The sequence below is a fragment of the Crocuta crocuta genome, unplaced genomic scaffold, assembly GCF_008692635.1.
Source record: "Crocuta crocuta isolate KB4526 unplaced genomic scaffold, BGI_CrCroc_1.0 scaffold138, whole genome shotgun sequence".
In the NCBI taxonomy this organism is placed as follows: domain Eukaryota; kingdom Metazoa; phylum Chordata; class Mammalia; order Carnivora; family Hyaenidae; genus Crocuta; species Crocuta crocuta.
The window spans coordinates 3,204,640-3,224,722 of record NW_027532585.1 but is presented as its reverse complement, the minus strand read 5'-3'; the positions used below and the strand labels follow the sequence as shown (position 1 = coordinate 3,224,722).

Sequence of the window (20,083 nt, the reverse complement as noted above, 5' to 3'; positions counted from 1 at the left end):
GGAAAACAAAAAAAAAAAAAAAAAAAGAACTTCAATCCTTATCTCTTACTACACACAGGTATCAACAGATCACAGATCTAAACATATAAGGTAAGACTATAAAATTTCTAAAATAAAATACAGGAAAAAAATCTCCCTGATTTTGAGATAAGCAAATATTTCTTAGGATAAAAAATAAAAAGTACAAGGCATAAGAAAAAAATGATGTTAGACTTCATCAAAACTTAAACCTTCTGTTCTTCACAGGACACAGTCAAGAATAAAGAGACAAACCACAGGGATAGGATTCATAATACATGTTATCTCACAAGATATGTATCTAAAATTAATGTTGAATTCTTAAAATAAGACCCAAGAAACACAGAGATTCTCACAAACAAAATCACATTAAAGGGCAATATGCACATGAAAAGCCAATAGCTTCTATAAAAGGGAAATGCAAAACAAAACCACAATATTACTGTTCTCCCTCTAAAATGTTTAAAATTAAAAAAAAAAAAAACATTACAATTCCAAGAATGTGAAGCATATCAGTATAAATAAGTATGTGCAGCAAATGGAACTTTTACACATTCCTAATAGGAATGTACAATGATACAGCCATTCTGAAAAACAGGCTGGCAGTTTCTCATAAAGTTAAACATATAACTAATGTGTCACCAAACAATTCCATTTGCAGATATTTGTATGAAAACCTATCTCTAGGGGCGCCTGGGTGGCTCAGTCAGTTGGGCGTCCAACTCTTGATTTCTGCTCAGGTCATGATCTCACGGTTCATGGGTTCAAGCTCTGCATTGCGGTCTGCAGTGGCGTGCAGAGCCTGCTTGAGATTCTCTCTCTCCCTCTCTCTCTGTCCCTGCCCTGCTTGTGCACGCGCACTCTCTCTCTCAAAATAAATAAGCATTAAAAAAAAAAAAACAAGAAAATCTATGTCTACACAAAATCCACATGATGGTTCATAACAGCTTTATTCACAATAACCCAAATTGGAGACAACCCAAATGATTACCAACAGATGAACAGACACACAATTTGTAGCATCCCAGCCAAAACAGAACTCACCCTTAAAAAGTAGTAATATGCAAGGATATGAATGACTCTCAAACACAGGGTGAAGGAAAGAAACCAAGCATGAAATAATATAGATTATATGATACCATTTATATGAAAACCTAGTAACAGAAAGCAGAGGGACTAAGGGGTGCAGTACTGAAAGCAGAGAGGCATAAAAAGTATTTAAGCGATGAAAATGCTCTCGAATGCACTAGTGGTTATTGTTGGAGAAATAATCTTCCTTGGGTTTCTTGCACTCCTACATGTCTTGCTGAGTGTGCTAAGATTGCAAGACCCATACCAACTACTCTTGAACCTGAGCCATTCTACAGCTGGTAACCTTGGAAGATGAGATAATATCTTCCCCTGAACAAAGAGCAAGCTTACTGCTTTCTATAAAAGCAGTAGATTCCCCAAGTTCAATAGTCAGCAGCTGCAACACAAACCCAGTGAGGGAGCATCCATCGTGGCTATACTGTGGTTGCCTCGGGGAGACTTGGGGGGTAATAGGAACCTCTGCAAATATGCTGACTCTCACACTATTTGCTGTGCCATGAATAACATTTCTTTTGGTCTCTGATCCAGGAGTCTCCTGACTTCTGCCAGCATTCAGCAGTAATAGGCTGGCTTCTAGCTGGCTCAAATCCTAGATAAAACTTTATGCCTCAAATGGGTACAATTTACTGAATATAAATGGAGAAGGAGAAAAGTGGGAGGGAAGGTGAGGCTAGAACACCAGAAATTCCTTAGTATGCAGAAGAATGAATCCAGCCTTCTGAAGATGAGAATGTTTGAGTGTTTTTATCATATCCAACACACACACACGCACACACACACACTCTCTCTCTCTCTCTCAAATGTCCTCCAAGGCCCTTCATTCAAGGAATTAAGAAATGCATTGGTGAAGCATATACTCATTTCCTTGAAAACTGCTGTGGTGGCTGTCCTTTTTAGTTCTGGATTAAAGATGGGTAATACTGCCACTAAAAGGGGCTCCCTGATTTCAATGGGATAGTGGGATTTCCAGAGTGACAAAGGACAAGTAGAAGCACTTAATCCTCAGATATAAAGTAGGCCTGGTTATTATATCAGGCAGGAGGGCCAGACCCTTTATCAGAGTAGCTCGGATCTCTGGTGGTAGCTAACCGTGGTGTCCTTAAGTAAAACAGATGTGGAGTTTTACTAACGTTATTACTTGATGAGAAGAAAAAATGAAAACAAAAAACTCTAGGTACATCAAACTGAGGCCTGACTTAAGTGGCCACAATGGAAGAGTTATGGCACATCACCTAATATGCAGGTTGAACTTGTTCCAAAACACAGAGCCCCTGGAAAAAAGGAGATAGTGGGTTCCACTGAGGAGGGACCTTAAAAACTGCATCAAGCACATACTTAAAGTCTTCCTCCCAGCCTTTTCCAAATGGAACATGCCGCTCTTCATCAAGGAGGCAGTGCATGTGGGAAACAGAATCACTTGGGCTTTTTAGGGGTTACTCAGCGCTGGCTCTAAGCCCATATTAACCCTTAGGGATGAGAACGTCACTGTGGTAAACCAGTCAGATCTTTCACTGAGAAAGAGCCTTCTGGCTTTGATCCATCTCACAGTGGGCCCAGTGAATCCACAGACCCACCCTGCAATTTCCCCAGTTCTTGAACACACAGTGAAAGGTTCCCTAAACTACGGAGTAAGGGTTATCAGCATAAGAAGGGCCAAGTAAAATCCCCTAGATGTGCCCCTTCCTAACAAAATAAACCCAAAGGAAGAGCACATCTCTGTGGAAACTGGAGAGGACAGAACCAACTTCAAAAATGTAAAAGATACAGGGATGGGGACTGTTACGACACTCTGTTTCACTGACCTTTTGGGCCAGCGCAGAGAACATGATTCTAGTAAGTCATGAAGCGGTGACTCCGGTTGTAGTTGTTGTTCTGGCCTGCACTGGGACAAATCAACACACTCCCTGGCACCTAGTATGCATCTCTTGAGCTTACAAATGCTTTCTTTTTATCTATTCTAAATACAGACCACCAGAAGCTGTTTTCATCTTACAGTCCAGAAACTGACCTTCACTATCAAAGCTCAGGGCTTCATCAACACTCCAGCTACCTTCCATTATTTGGTAACAGACTCAGCACCTCACTGGTCCACTGCATTATTAGTTCAACCATCAAATCCTATATCCATACCCACACCTGGTGCCATCTCACTTTCTATTTTGTGCCAACCTAAGAGGTGGAAGATAGTATTACTCTTTTAATATGAATGTCTCTGATTACGTAATAATTCCGAACATCTCTTTCTATGCATGTTAAGATTTGCTATTCCATAAGCCACTTATTAATATCCTTTCCCTACTTTGCTACAGAGGTTGCTGCCCTCTTTTTCTTGCTGTGTAGTTCCTTGTCTAGTCTACAGATTAATCCCTTATCAATACTGGGCACTACAAATACCTTCTCTCAAGCTTTCATCTTGCACTGAATGAAAATCTTTAATTTTTATATAATCAAAATCATTACTTTTTCACTTTCATAAATTTTTGAAGCTTTAGGAGTCCCTCATCCCTAAGAAAAAACTTCTTCAACAATGTCTTCCATTCATTTTATAATTTCTCCTCTTACATTTAGGTATTTTTGATTTTTATCCATCACCCTTTCTGCCTATGGTATAAGGTTTGTTTTTTCTCCATATACTGAGCCACTCTCCATAGCAGGACTCCTTTCTCTAGTGATTTCTCTTAAGTTCCTGAACACATACAGGTAAATCTCCACTAACTTGTTCCCAAGTCTATATTTCTGTTACACTACACTGCAGTTACACTAGTTTTTATTACTACAGCCTTGAAATAGTATCTTAATTTCTTACACTACAGTTTTTATTACTATAGCCTTGAAAAAGCATCTTAATTTCTGATAAGGCAAACCCCACCAAAACCAAATCTCTAAGACTGCTTTAGCTATTGATAAGCTTTATCCTATCTGCCATATATGAATTTTAGAGCTAGGTTACTGAGTTTGTCAGACAAACCAACTGGAATTTTGATGGCAGTTTAATTGAATTTATAGATTAAAATGGAGAAAATGGACCTGTGATAATAAATATACATATCTCAGAGCATGGAAAGATTTATTTCGATTCTCTTCTAGTTCCTTATTCAAGTTTTAAAGTTTTCTTCTTAAAGTTCTTATGTATTTTTGTGTTAATTTCTACAGACTTGACAGATTTGTTGCTTTTATTGTATTTTCTTTTAATTACCTTTACTAGCTGGTATTGCTAGTGTAAAATGATATTAATTTTTATGGCTTGATCTTTTTTAAATTTTTTTAAATGTTTATTTATTTTTTGAGAGAGACACAGAGCATGAGCAGGTGAGGGGCAGAGAGAGAGACAGGGAGTCACAGAATCCAAAGCAGGCTCCAGACCAGGCTCTGAGCTGTCAGCACAGAGCCTGATGCAGGGCTCGAACACACAAACCGTGGGATCATGACCTAAGACAAAGTTGGATGCTTAACCAACTGAGCCACCCAGGCGCCCCTGGTTTGTTCTTAAATCCAGTAACCTTGCTAAATTCTTACTAGTTCTAATAGCTTCTCTCAGTTCTAATGGTTCTTCTAGGTAACTGATATTACCTGCAAATAATGGGTTTTAGTGCTTCCCTTCCTATCCTTACACTTATTTTTTTCCCTTTGTAGTGTTAGCCAGGATTCTTCTTAAAATGTTAAACAATAACAGTGATAGAGGGCATCCTTAACTTGTTACTGATCTTAAAGTGAATGAACCTAAACTTTCTCCATTAAGTATTATTATTTGCTATTATTGTAGGTTTTTGGTAATGACCTTGATCCAGTTATCTCATATTCCAAGTATACTAAGAGTTTTTTATCACACAGCTATTGGATCTTATCAAACGCTTTTATGGTATCAAGATAATCATGATTTTTCTTCTTTAGTCTATTTATGAGATAAATTATATTAACAGTAAGTAGATGTTGAATCATATTTACATTCTTAAACTCCAGAGATCAGGATTCTTTTAACAAATTCTTAGATTTGATGTGTAGGATTTTCATATCTATGCTAATAACTAAAACAGGTCTATAATTTTCTCATATTGTCCTTATCTAGTTTTAAAATCAAGATTTCACTGACCTTATAAAACAAACTAGGCATCTTTTTATTTCCGTTTCCTAGAACAACTTGTAAAAAGGAATTGTTATTTAAAAGGCCAATGCAACTCACTTATCTCAGTCCAGTTTTTGAAAGGAGAGGTCTTTACCATTTCACTTTGTTAAATATTTATCAGTTCAAGCTATCCGTTTCCTCTTTCAATACGTATTTTTCTAAGAATTTATACTTTTCATCCAGGCTCTCATATTTATTAACCTACAGGAGTTCATAAAACTCTTTTTAAAAATTTTAAGCTGGTAGTTATTTCCCATTTTTTCATTTAATTATATTTGCATCGATTTTACTTGATTAGTCTTACCAGACGTCTATCTAGCTTATCGATCTTCAAAGAACAATCTTTTGGTTTAGCAAGTCTTTCTTTTGTTCCTAATTTCATTGGTTTCTGCTCTTGACTTGATACTGTTTTCTGAACTCCCAAATTAATGTTAAGCACCAAAACAAGCTTCCTACAGCATTTAGAGAAGTCACTAGGCCACTGTGTCCAAAGCCTGGTTTCACTTCTAGACTTCAACACACAACCTATTCAATATATTGTCACACATACATCATACAAAAATAAAATCATATCCATAATCCTACCAACCATACCTACATACGAATGTCTTTGACCAAAGCTGTATCTTAAAGGCAAATAAATTAGATTATGTGCTTGAGCCCACCAAAAAAATAAAAGTGTAAGGCTGTTAACTGTGTATCTGAATCAAGGCAGATATTTTCTCTACACAGCTAATTGGACAATTACTGGTACTGCTTGATAAAATTAGTAACTAGAAATGAAATCTCCAGTTGCTTTACCAGATGCCATTTAAAACTTGCTGTTATTAATAGGAGAGAAAAATCTGGCTGCCATGGTCACTTTTCACCACTACCACCACCTCCAAAAAAAAACCTACTCAAAGCAAAAGCACTTTTTTTTCCTAGCGATAGAAGCTAGGTTTAGGGTCGGTTTCGGATTACAAAACAGATTTTGGTCTTCAATCCTTCTGCCTGCAATTGACCATTAACGCAGATCACTAACAAAAGTTCAACATCCTCTTGTACACATGCTAAAGGGCTTATTCTTAGGAGTGTAGCCCTTGAAAGAGTAATTTTATACGCTGTTAGCTTCAAAACGGATGTCGCTCCCACGGCATTGGTGTTACTCTAGAAACAACTACGTTATCAGGATGTAGAAGGTGCACGCTGGAGAAGGGAAAGAACGAGGTGTAGGTACTGGTCAGCTTTCTAATTTCCGACTGGTCTAACGCAGACTCGCTAAAAGCGCATGAACACAACTTGCAGATTTCTCTCTGGCTACAAGAAAAAAAGAAGAAAGAAAACAAAACAAAAGAAGAAGAATCCCTAACGCAAGTCCGACGGCCTTATTTCCCCCTCACGTTGGAGGGCGACACTTTGAAGGGGCAACGGAGAAAAGGGCTTCTTCGTGTTGAGAGCGAGGCAGCCGTGATAAGGCTCGCATGTGCAGGAGAACTGGGGCTCGTGCGCGCACACCAGGCTGCTTCTCGAGGCCAGGTAACACAAGACGCCAGGGCCGCTCCGGCGCTGGCCGCAGACACCGAACGGGGAGGGGGGGGAGGGGAGGAGGGACCCACGCCTGGAACAAAGGAAGCGGCGCTGGCCGAGAAGGGTGGATTCGGTGTCCGGGTGGGGAGGAGAAAAGCCAAGGCTGCGGGGGAGAGGCTGCACTCACAGAACTTGGAGGTGGAGGTGTTGATGTTGATGGTGGAGCTGGGGGTGGGGGCGGGGGCCGCCTTGGCCACGGCGGCGGCCGTGTCGCAGCTCTTCAACATCATGATCACCCCATTGGCCTCCGGCGGCGGCGGCGGCGGCCCCATCGAGAGCCCCTCCTTGGGGCCCTTCCTGTCCACCGAGGCCGCGGGCACCGCCAGCAGCTGCCCCCCGGGCGGCTCTCGCGCAGGGGCTGGGATCGACGAGGGGGGCGGCGGCGGGGGCGGGGGCTGCCGGAAGCCGTCCACCGCGGCCTCCCAGTTGTTGTGGTTCTGGTCGTCCATCATCGCCACGTAGCTGCCCCACTCCTCCTCTTCCATGCTTTCCTCCATCCTGCAGGCCCCCGGCACCCTCCCGCCTCACAGGCACCTGCCGCCCGTCTCAACCCCGGGCCAGGGGGCACCGCAGCCNCTCCGTCTCCGCCGAGCCGCCTCTTGGAGACAGGGCTGACGGCGGTGGGCGCTCCCGGGCTCTCGCCTGGGAGAGGCAGCCGTAAAGCGGCAGCGCCCCTCACGACATTTTACAGCAAGTTCCAATCGGCAGTTGGAAAGGGCAGCCGGGGGAGCGGCCAGGAGGGCACGTGGTGCGAGGAAAGAGCCAGGAGAGAGCAAAGTGAAAAGGGGCAGGAGCCGTGAGTCACCCCCACGCAGAAGGGCAGAGGTTCGCCCCGCCTCGGCTGGCCTCCGCGCCGAGAGGGGCGGGGCCATGGGTCCGGAGGCGCTGTCGGCCGTCCCGCCCCCGACCCGGCCCCACGTGACAAGGAGGTGTGCGCAAGCGCGTTCCCTGTCTGGTTACCAGGACGACCGGAATCTGGCCGGCTCGGAAGATGCGCCCCAAACCGTTCGGCGTTCGCCGTGCTACAGGCCCCGGCTTCGGTGGCGGTGCTCTTAACGCCCTCCGCGATGACTGGGCCTTCGCGCCGCGCGGGGCTTCGTAGCTCGGGCCTTTGGTTGACGACAGAGCGAGCGGGCCACACGAGGCCGCGGTTCGCACGTTGCAAATGGGTGGGACTGCCCTTGGGTGGCCCTTGATCAGTCGGCTCGCTGGCCTCAGCCCCACACTACGGAAACCCTCAAAACCAAGAATAAAAACTGAAACGTAGCAAGGTGGCTTTAAAAAAACACAAAACATGCGTGTGAACTATTCGTGGTTTTTTTGTTTTTTTTTTAAGTGTCTTAACTTCTCCATACACTGAGGCCAGGAATTTAAATTTTTTTAATGTTTATTTAATTTTGAGAGAGAGACAGAGCGTGAGCAGGGGAGAGGCAGAGAGAAGGAGACACAGAATCCGAAGCAGGCTCCAGGCTCGGAGCTGTCAGCACAGGGCCGGTCGCGGGGCTCGAACTCTGGAGCCCTGAGATCGTGACCTGAGCCCATGTCCCGCCCTTAACCAACTGAACCACCCAGGCGCCCCAGGAATTTTAAATTATTAAATGCCAATCTTCTTATGGTGTTTAACAAATCTGACTACAAATTTTGGATTGTGTGTGAGAGTTTTGAGGGGCAAGGTTACTAGTTCTATTAGAATTTCTCTAATTCCTCTGCATTCTCCAATTACAGCAATAGTATATGAGAATATATGTTATGACTTTATTGTGGAGCTTATTCTAGCTACTGGTGATAAAGTCTAGAAAAAACTGTTATTACACTTAAATTAGCAGATAACCTTTATTTCCACAGATATGTGGTTAGTGTAAAGAATCACTTCACCCACTGAGAAATCATTGTCTCAGGTGTACGTCAATGTCCATGTTTGTTTCGCTTCCTCAACATATGTTTTCCCGTATATTCTGTACTATACGTAATGGAACTGTTTACCAATTATTTAACAATGATTTAATTAGACAGTGCTCTCACATATTAATTAATGGCATATATTTTTTGAACCAGTGCATGTTTTTAATTCCCTGGGCCTAGAACTATACTAATTATGTGGCCCTGGGAGGTTTGGGGAATACTTCTTTTTTAGTTTATTATTTTGAGAGAGAGGACAGGTGGGGGGGGGGTAGGGGCAGAGAGAGAATCCCAAGTAGGCTCCATTCTGTCAGCACAGAATGGGAGTTGGAGGTTGGGGGGAGCTTGATCTAACAAACTGCGAAATCAAGAGACAGAGGCTTAACCAGCTAAGCCACCCAGGTGCTCTGGAAATACTGTTTTTAAGTAAAAGATAATTGGGTAAAATGCTAAGGGTGGATAAAAATGTCACCTTAGAATTCTGTGCCTAGCAAAAAAAGAAGATGGAAAAAGGAAAACGAATTATCTTTTTCAGACAAATAGCAACTGGTAGTTGTTCATCAATAGACTCTCTAGGTGGGTATGACTGGAGATAAAAAGAGATGTCTACATAATAAAATATTCAATATACAAGGAAGATACAAATCATAAATATATCTCTAGTAACAAAATATGTGAAGCTAAAGTTGACAAAAGTACAAGAAGAAAGAGAACTCTACCATCATAGGTAATTTTCCCATCGCTCTTGAATAGATTTTAGTGGGTTGAATAGTAGCTCCCAAAAAGATACATCCATATCCTAATCTGTGAAAACTTACTTTATTTGGAAACAGGGTCTTTGCAGATATAATTAAAGTTCTTGAGATGAGATCTTTCTGGATTGTCCAGAGGTCCCGTAACACCAATGACAAGTGTCCTCCTGAGAAAGATAGTGAGAGGTATGAAAAGAGAAACTAGACAGGAGGTAATGTAACCACACAAGCAGAGATTGGAATGATGGAGCCACATTCCCACTTACATCTCAGCAGCCACCCAAATCTGGAGGAGGCAAGAAATAGATTCTCCTCTAGAGCTTCCAGAGAATTCCACCCTGCCAGTGCCTTGATTTCAGACCTCCAGCTTCCAGAACTGTCAGAGACTACATTTCTGTTGTTTACCACACTATTTGTGATAATTTGTTACAGCACCGCAGGAAATTACTGAATAGATCAAGGGGACAAAAAAAAATCTTTAAGGAACTAGAATAGAAGATCTGAATAACACAATTGTCAAGACTGATGTAATGAATACATATACAATGATGCATTCAACAACCATAGAATAAAACAAGAATATGTGGAAAGTTGACAAAAATTGAACATACTGGGTCATAAAGCAAGTCTCTACAATATCTAAGGATCGGTATCATAGCAACCACTTCTCAACCAGTATGTAGTTACATTAGAAATCAACAACCAACAGACAGCTGGTAAACTCTCATGGTTCTACTGTTCCAATCAACTCATGGGCCATAAAACCATAACGGAAATTGGAAAAGATTTAGACTGGAGGTATTGGTACTATCTTAGCAACGTAACTTCCATTCTAGCAAGGGCCTGCCAGCATACTGGTAGACGCTGAACTCTTCATATATGTACTGCCAAAATGACCAATATAAGACATTCATTTTAGCTGCAATTAAATACACCGTTATGGAAAATTTTAATGATGATTGGGCCAAGCAATCAATGACAGGGTGCAACTTTTCCATATCAATAAGAAGAAACAGGGTACCTGGGTGGCTCAATTGGTTAAAGTGTCCAACTCTTGGCTTCAGCTCCCATCATGATCTCACAATTCGTGAGATCGAGCCCTACATCAGGCTCTGCACTGACAGCACAAAGCCTGCTTGGGATTCTCTCTCTGTCCCTTCCCCCGGCCCCCACTCCCATGTTAGATTCTGCACACTCTCTTTTTCTCTCTTGCAAAATAAATAAGTGAACATTAAAAGAGAAGAAGAAGAGGAAGAGGAGGAGAAACACCATCTACCAATGAGAAATCAAATGACCATATTGACAACTGGTTGTTTTTATGGATATTATGAGACATCATTATATTACACTTAAAAGCATATTATATTTTAATAGTTATTAACTTAAAATCTTAGATGACTTGTTCTAGGATATGGAGATAAGAAATAGCAACCACTGACCCGACACTGGAGAGTTATAACACAGGTTAATAATTACTACAACCTTCCATAGTTCCAAGTATTAATCCATTTGATCTTTAGGTTTGTTTGTTTGTTCCTATTTCCCACTATGCTATGAATTTCATTAAATCAGTATGAACATATATACATGTAAAATATGTATGTATGCAGGAGCAAGAAACTGAAGGGACCTCATGAAAAACAAAAGCCATTTTTTCCTTTGCTCCTTTTCCTGTTTCTATTCTTGCTAGAACCTGCACCCCTGACTCACACGTGCCTTAATGTATGTTCTCCATGTGAAGGTCAAGGAGTTGATGATGGTTTCTTTGGAGTCTTCCCACACAGTAGATAACATCTGAGCAGTGATTGAACGGGGCCATCATGAACATTCTCCAAGTCCACTGACTCCAAATACCTTGACACCCAGCCCCTGGCTCCAGGGCGTAAGTAACTACAGAGGACACCTGTCCTTGTTCAACCAGGTTCCTGGATGCCCGATGGGACATGGACACCGGACCACCACCCTCAGGAAAAGCTCCAGACCTCCGAGCAAAGACGAGGTTCATGTTCCTTTTCCTTTCTGGGTCTCCTAGATGCTGTGTCTGTATCTGTTCTCTCTCTATGTCTTCAACAAACTCTGCTCTTACTATCACTCAGCTTGCATTTGATTTCCATCCAGTGCAAAGCCAAGGAGCCTCTTGACTGGCCATGTGGGACCCACTCTGGGTCCTTGGACCTGCCAGCCTGCATCATAAGTTTGTACACATGAAGAGGAGACTAATTCAAAAACACTGATAGCAGTTATGTAGGGATAACAGGCTTATGGATAGATTTAATTTTCTCCTTTTAACCTTCAATGTTTTCTATATTCTCTACAAGAAGCATGTATTATTTCTATAATCAGAAAAGATTCTAAACCTTCAAGTTAAAAAAAATAAAAACAACATGAAGAAGGTATACCTTGGAATTCTATACATTAAATGTTCATTTTGGCTCTCAGAAACACAAATCTCAATAAAAATTGCATAAAAACGAAGGCTCTTCATTGGCTAATAGACTGACCGAGTCTAAGCAGGGCAAAAGCAAGGTGTGGTTCAACACCAGCTCCAGCTCTGTTCAATGGTGTGCTCTTTGTCCTGATCTCCTCTTTTACAAGTTTCATCCTCAGGCTGCTGGCATAATGGCTGTCATAGCCCCAGGCCTCATATACATGGACAACGATGTCAACAAGAAGGCCCACAGCTTGTGACAGCTGTCTATTATGAGCAAGCTAGTCCTTTCCCAGAAGCCCTCAGCAAACTTCCTCTCAGTGCCTCATTGGCTTATTCCTGAACCAATTCACATGACATTTAAACATATTCCAGAGCCATTTACCGGAAAGGATATGGATTTATCAGCAAATAAGGCCCATCCCTGGAACCCAGAGTGGGATCAGCTTCTCCTTCAGCACATTGGCTGAGAAGTGAAGAATAGTTACAAGAACAAAAACCGGGGTCAAATTGGGAGGTTTAATAAGTGCTGGCTATGCAACAGTGCCCATTAGAGGCCCAAGTACCTAATCTCCTCGAGCCTATCCATTACATAACCTCATCACAAACCCTCTACTCCCTCCCTTTCATTAGCACCTACCTAATCAGTATACTTATGCAAAATTGTGTATATACTGATTAAATAAATATATGGCTAATTGTCTAAAATAGTTAAAACTTGGGGCACCTGGGTAGCTCAGTCAGTTAAGCAGCTGACTTTGGCTCAAGTCATGATCTTGCAGTCCATGAGTTCGAGCTGTGTGTCAGGCTCTGTGCTGACAGCTCAGAGCCTGGAGCCTACTTGGGATTCTGTGTGTCTCTCTTTATCTGCCCTTCCGCTGCACTCTCTCTCTCTCTCTCAACTAAATATACCTTTAAAAAATAAATAAAAAATAAATAAAAGTAACATAGTTAAAACTTGGAGGGGTTGGGGGCGCAGAGGCTTTATCACTAAGAATTAGCCTCTGTCTTTAAATATTTCATGTCACCTTTCCCATGGAATAATTCATTGTGATTATTCAATGTTTTTGAATGAATAAATGCCTGACTACCTGAAGTCTACCTGAAAGCTTATTCATATCAACAATTCTTTTTCCTTTCGTCAATTCTTTTTTTTATTTTTTCACGTTTTTATTTAGTATTGAGAGACAGAGAGAGACAGAACATGAGCATGGTAGGAACAGAGAGGGAGAGACACAGCATCTCAAGGTGGCTCGAAGCTCTGAGCTGTCAGCACAGAGCCCAGCGCAGGGCTTTAACTCACAAACCATAAGCTCATGATCTGAGCCGAAGTTGGACGCTTAACCAACTGAGCCACCCAGGCACCCCTTTCATCAACTCTTAAAACATGATTTGTATGGTGAAATACATTTTTCCCTAAGAGAAAGCAAAGTTTATTATTGCCATTTTTACATCTTTTTATCTATTCTACCCTCCTAGTTCTTGCATTGGCAGTAAAGGGTGACATTGCTCAGAGATGAACAAGAAGAGGAAAAAAGAAAAGTTATGTGAAAAAATCCGCAGACTGTACATGCATCTTCTAACGGTCAAGTAAGAACCAATTGAATCAGAGAAGTTGTGGTAGACAATATTGCCATATAAATGATTTATTTCAATTGCTGTCTTATTTTAAACTTACTATTAATTTCATGAAGGAGATAGCATGGAAAACTTAAAAACATCACTTTGATAGAGATAAACTATATTAGAATAAAGAAGAATTAATACTTTTGTTTTAATGTTTTTAGGTGTTTATTCTTGAGAGAGAGAGAGAGAGAGAAACAGAGCAAGAGCGAGGGAGGGGCAGAGAGAAAGGAACACAGAATCTGAAGCAGGCTTCAGGCTCTGAGCTGTCAGCACAGAGCCCGACACAGGGCTCGAACTCCCAAGCCATGAGATCATGAGCTGACACTTAACCGACTGAGCCACCCAGTCGCTCCAAATAAATACATTTTTTAATCCTAGGAGATTAGAATGAACCAATACAGTATTTGACAAAGAAGTGACTTGTATATGCATAATGCAATTGGAAGTCTAAATGCAAAGCTATTGGAATGATCTTGATTAGAAAGCAAGAGGATTAGAGGCATATAAATAACTCAAGCCTTAATCGTTGCAGAGATTATTGCTGACAGTGAAGACGTGTAGCCACTCGGGGGAGTATTCTCTATTCGATATTTCTTTCCATGTTGGATTTTGTTCCTTCCTTTTACATCTTAGCATCTGAATCCTAAATTCCATCCTAGCAGGGAAACAGATAATAATGCAGATTCTCCCTGTGGTGAATTTAGAAGCTGAAGGAAATGACTTTAGGCTGAAAGAGGCTCTAGAAAAAAGTTCTTCCTAGCAGCACCTTATTGCAGGCCTGTCCCTTTCACTCAGTCATTCACAAGGGTATCTGTATCCAGGCACATGCCGGGGCTAGGGGAGCAAACAGGCAAAGAGTTTCTGCCTCTCACGGATTTCCATCCCACTGCAGTGTTAAGTATTAAACAGTTAACCACATGAGCCAAAGCATTACAGAGCATCATGAAGGAAAATACTAGATGCTGTGAGGGAGGGCCTAACAGAAAATTACTTTGGTGACCAAGGAGGATTTTTCTGAAAAATCATATTTCTGCTAAGATGAAAGGAGGGTAGAAGTTCATCAATCAGCAGTTTAGGGAGAGAACATTCCAGGCAAAAGAATAAACATGGGAAACGGTGTTTGACATAATCTAGGAACCCAAAGAAAGTACTGAGACTCGTGTAGAGTGAAGGAGAGAAAACGGGATATGGTATATGGAGGAAAGGTAGGGAATAGCCAGGTTATACAAGTCCTTGTAAGTCCTATTGAGGATTTTGTGTTATCTGCTTGAATGGGAAAGGAGTGAGGAAGTGCTGTGATATGTTTTACGTTTTATGAGGGTGTCTAACTGCCCTGAGGGGAATGGCCTTTAGGAAAGGAAAGAGTCAAAAAGAAAAGAAACCAATTAGAGAGTTATGGCAATACTNGAAACGATGCTCAGCATCCCTCCTCATCAGGGAAATACAAATCAAAACCACACTGAGATACCACCTCACGCCAGTCAGAGTGGCTAAAATGAGCAAATCAGAGGACTCTAGATGCTGGTGAGGGTGTGAAGAAAGGAGCACCCTCCTACACTGTTGGTGGGAATGGAAACTGGTGCAGCCCCTCTGGAAAACAGTGTGGAGGTTCCTCAAAAAATTAACAATAGAACTCCCCTGTGACCCAGCAATAGCACTGCTAGGAATTTACCCAAGGGATCCAGGAGTGCTGATGCATAGGGGCACATGTACCCCAGTGTTCATAGCAGCACTCTCAACAATAGCCAAAACATGGAAAGAGCCTAAGTGTCCATCAATGGACGAATGGATCAAGAAGATGTGGTTTATCTACACAATGGAATACTACATGGCAATGAGAAAGAATGAAATCTGGCCATGTGTAGCAACATGGGTGGACCTTGAGGGTGTTATGCTGAGTGAAATAAGTCAGGCAGAGAAGGACAGATACCATATGTTTGCACATATAGGAGGATTAGGAGGAACTTAACGGAGGACCATGTGGGAGAAGAAGGGGAAAAATAGTTGGGGAGAGGGAGGGAGGCAAACCATGAGAGACTCTTGAATGCCAAGAACAAACTGAGGGCTGATGGGGGGGGGGAGGAGGGGAAGGCGGGTGATGGGCATGGAGGAGGGCACTTGTGGGGATGAGCACTGGGTGTTATATGGAAACCAACTTGACAATAAACTATTAAAAAAAAAAGAAAGAAAGAAACAGGTGGTGGGATGCAGATTGATTTTGGAGTCAGGTTGGACAGGACTCCAGGCATTAACTACTGAAAGTGAGGGAAGGAAAGGTTTTAAGGATAACTCAGCCACTCGGATACAGACCTAGATAGATGATCACAGTCATCCATAGCTGGGTTTTATCAGATACATGCAATGGAAAGGAGTTGGGTAAGCAATGGAAATGATGAATCAGCTATGGACTCCAAGCTGGGTAAGAAAATAAAGACAGATGGGGCAGATGGCTAGAGAGAAGGTAAAGTTGTTTATGAATGAGAAGTCTCCATGAGGTCGAAGAGCTATTGCAAGGATGTCTGTCCTTAATTAAGAAACCAGCAGGATAGGTCATAACCAAGAGGTAGCATGTTTGAATTGGCAAACATTCTCTACACCCCCCGTCCTCAAAACAAGTGATGGCTCCTGGAGGCCATGAAGGCTTTTGGGTGGTGTCCACCACCTCCACATGAGACAGAGATCTATCAAAATGCAGGGACCATTTGAGTGACAGAAGCACTTAACTGAGAGGGAAGACAAATTAATTAACTTCTGAAATCCTCTCCACTTGGCATAAATGCAATAGATTCTTCCATAACAAAGTAACATTTCCCAGTTGTGCCAGCTGCCCATTTTCATGTTCTAATTCACGGTCTTGGAGTTAAAGCAATTGTGTTAAAGCAATTTGATTTAATTGAGACAAGATAGATGAGATGCACTTGAAGAGTTAAGCGAGACAATAGAAGATTCTCAGATATGAGAGAAATATAGTCTTTGAAGTCTTTGAAGAAGGTGTACTTGCACTATCCCACAGCTATTTGGTATGAACTGTGGCTGACAAAAGAAAACCAGAGTTAAGTTTGTCTACTTCACTTTTTAAAACATTAATTTTTTTAACTTTTAAAGGAAACAAAAAGTTTGCATGACTATGAAAGAAATCTATACAAAATTTCCCCTAGCTAATTTCTATAGAGACTGTTTTGGGCCATTTCAGTTCAAAATGTAATCTGGAGAAAAATTTTAACAAATTAAAAACATGTTGTTGTTGTCAACATTAGAGAATTTGAAAGGAAAGCACTTTAAAATACTGTATAGATATTGATATTTCTTTTAAGAGGCAATAAAATGCATGATATCGGTGAATAGTGGTTTATATAATGAAATTAATATATTTTATACTATTTTCTGTGATAATATACAGTCTAACCCCATCAAAATGTTGTGTACTAAATTCATGACATATCATGATCACATGAACATGATATGTTAAACCCATGGCTCCCTTCCAATCCAAGTATTGCTTTAAGAATTTAGTGGACAATTCTAGCTGCTTCAGCCTCAGCCAAACATAGTTTCTCTACTTTGGAGTCAATGAAAAACACCTTAAGAACCACAATGTCCTCAGAAGGTTGTCTAATTAGTCATTACTCTCAATAGAACACAAATTATGTAGAAGCCTTGATTATAACAACATAATTAGTAATTTACTTAAATGAAGGCAAGAAAATTAACTTTTATGGAATAAATATAATTTATGAATTATGTATGACTTTATTTCATTACTTACCCAAATAATAGGCTCGTGGAAAGAGTGCCCAGACATATACAAAAGTAGTTCAGTTCAATCGTCCTTGATATTTTGCCATAACTTTACATGTACCTTTTTTTGTATCAAGGAAAGGGAAAATAGGATGCGTGTTAACAGTTGGTTAGCTGGATGTCTAACATTTAAATATTGGGACATACAGATGAGCCTCCATTCACACTCCTGCTGCAAATATTAGAATTGGGTCTGGTGGGAGGGCCAGGGATGTAAGAGTTCGGAAGACTAGAAAGACCACCCACATGCATGTTGAAGGTTCTCTCATGGGAATGAAGGCAGGAGCTGACGTGGAGATAAAGGTCATGCAGAAACAAAAGTGAAGGGTGCTAATAATCAGGAGATGGTTGCTCTGCGTGTGGGGTTGGGGGCGGTGGGGTAGGAAACCCCAATCGTGTACGCCTCAGTGGAGCTTGCAAGGGGGAGGGAAGGAACAAGGAAGACGCCAACGTGGCCTCCCTATCAGAGAAGTACCTCAGGGTATGAGAAACATGTGTCTCCTAGACAGGTCTCAAAGATGCTGCACTCAGACAACAGCTAAATTTGGAGGAGACTTGGAGGAAAATTTTAAAGGAAAAATACCTAAAAGAATGTGCTGGTCATGCAGGAGTGAAAGGGCTTGTACAGGAGGAGCGGGGTGAAAGATTGTGTCAGGGGGAAGGGTTACAGAGAACTCTGGAGATGAGAATTCAGAAGGTTATTAGAAGTCACTGCATGTTGAGTGATGACACAACTTTGGAAGATCCAGCGCATCCAGTCCCAATGGAGTCTTAGGGGAAGGGAACATCTGGACCCAACACAGCTCAGCTGTGGCCTGCAAGTGAGGCCCTTCCCGTGGTTGAAATTGAGGACTGGCCGTCCACCATCAGCCAGCACCGGCAGGTGCCATGGGCATGCCTGTGGTTGGCGGCAGTGAGCGCGAAACACCTGGTTCTTCATGGTCAGTCAATCTGGGCAATACTCACTGGCATTCCAGGTGGTTAGACCAAGATGCTTCATGATCACGGGGCCAGTATTCTCAGCGGCTTCACCATGGGTAGAGGCCAGGGCCTTTTAGAGGCCACACTGATCATCTGGTAGGAGTTAGTACCCATCTTGTCATAGTTAAGAAAGGGCAGATACAAGTGGGTCAATCCATTTTTTTTCCACACATAATCAGCACTTTTGTACATCACACCCCAAACTGCCCTTCATCCTCCAAACCGAAACATTTCCAGCTTTGAGACAGTGGTGCATCCTCCCCGCCAACAGGTCAATGTTGGCGGCTCCCTTTCATCATCCGGTCAACGGTATATGTTTATGAAAATTGCATGTTTTAGTCTTATTGTTTTGTAAAAATGGGAGAATGGAAAACCAGATGAGCTGATACCAGTGATTTTTAAAAAGCTGTCAAGTTAATCCCGTTTAGACGCAGATGGAAACCATTAGGAGTCCTGCAGATGCTCTAATCTCTTTTGGCCATTCACTGGACTTCAGCCAGTTACTCGTGTGTTTAATTGCAAAATAAAAGAGCAAAATTCATTCCAAAAGGCAATGGAACCTTGTTAAGGACTGTCAAAAAGGACAGTTATGATCAAGGATTTTATAATATTTTTAGCTTTCTGAGAACGGAACCACGTTTTATTACTATGAGGATCCATTGTTCAACTTTCATGCATTCAGTTGCCCCAACATTTTAAGGAACATGTTTCCTTTTTTTATTTTTAGTGGATTAAATGGAGGCTGCCTGTTCAGTCTTCAGAGATTCAAAATGGAACCCTCTCTCCTGGAGCACATTTTCTCCAAGGTGACAGTTTAAGGATCAATCAGACGCTTAACAGGAGAGAATGGGAAGACTACTGAGCTGGTTGTGTAATTTTAAGGCAGGGAGGGTGACTAATAGTTATTGAGTACCTACTATGTGCCAGGCCTATAACTGGAGCTTTTTCCTTCAAGCATGGGCTGCCTTTTCTCTGTGCTCAGAACTACCCTTCAAACCAATGCCGGAAAGGATTTTTGGGGGTCGTGATGGCCAGAGCATTAGCCGGCTCTACCACGTGGCCCAAAATACCATGAATGATAACAACAGTAATAGTAAGGCTACGGACAATAGTGAGAAAAATAGCAAATAATCATTGCCTGTTGACTATGTGCTAGACTCTGTGCTAAGAATTTTCTATGAATTATCTCATTCAATCCTCACAAGAACCCTGTAGTGTTCTTACAGATGAAGAAGCTGAGGCCAAGAGAGCATGAAGAAACTCCCAAGGTCAGGGGTGAGAGGAGCTGGAGTGTGAGCATGAGGAGTCTGACCACACTCCCCTGTCCCTAGGTGGGCCATTCATGGCAGCAGAGGGAAGTCGGGACCTCAGGTGACCCACCAGCGAGAGGATGGTCACCTTTGGAGGCAGCCGGGTATGGCAGAGCAGTAGAGTCTGGGTCAGATAAGACTTCAGAGGACTGCTGGGAACATTACCTGAGGTGCTGAGCGTCAAACCCATTCTCTCTGATACCCTCTTTCCAAGGCGGAGCGCCCAGTATTCCCCAGAGACAACTGGGGCGGCTTGGCCACTCCCACAGCTCTGTGCACGTCTGTCTCATCTTCTGGTCGGCTTGCATCGTCTTCTAAAATGTCCTCTCTTTTTCATCCTTGTTCTTGCTTAACTATGCCTTCTACTGCCAGTACCATCTACAAATAATGCCAAAGCTTAGCTCTCAGGAACAGAGAGAGCAAGTATCTGCTGGGGAGCCAAGAACCCAAGCTGAGCTCAGCCATTTCTGCAGCGTGTGGTCACACT

The 20,083-nt window shown here is 42.1% G+C and overlaps 1 protein-coding gene across 4 annotated transcripts in view; it reads right to left on the bottom strand.

The window, feature by feature from the left end:
• The window catches only part of CACUL1 (CDK2 associated cullin domain 1), a 72,529-nt gene extending 65,156 nt beyond the window's left edge, over positions 1–7,373 (bottom strand). For all 4 annotated transcript variants that reach the window (XR_013338910.1, XR_013338909.1, XM_077779597.1 and 1 more), the window contains exon 1: positions 6,930–7,373. Coding sequence is in view for 2 of the 4 variants with exons in the window: in XM_077779597.1 (XP_077635723.1) it covers positions 6,930–7,299 (370 nt within the window). In the remaining 2 variants the exon portion in view is untranslated. The remainder of the gene's footprint in view (positions 1–6,929) is intronic.
• Positions 7,374–20,083: the final 12,710 nt, after the last annotated feature.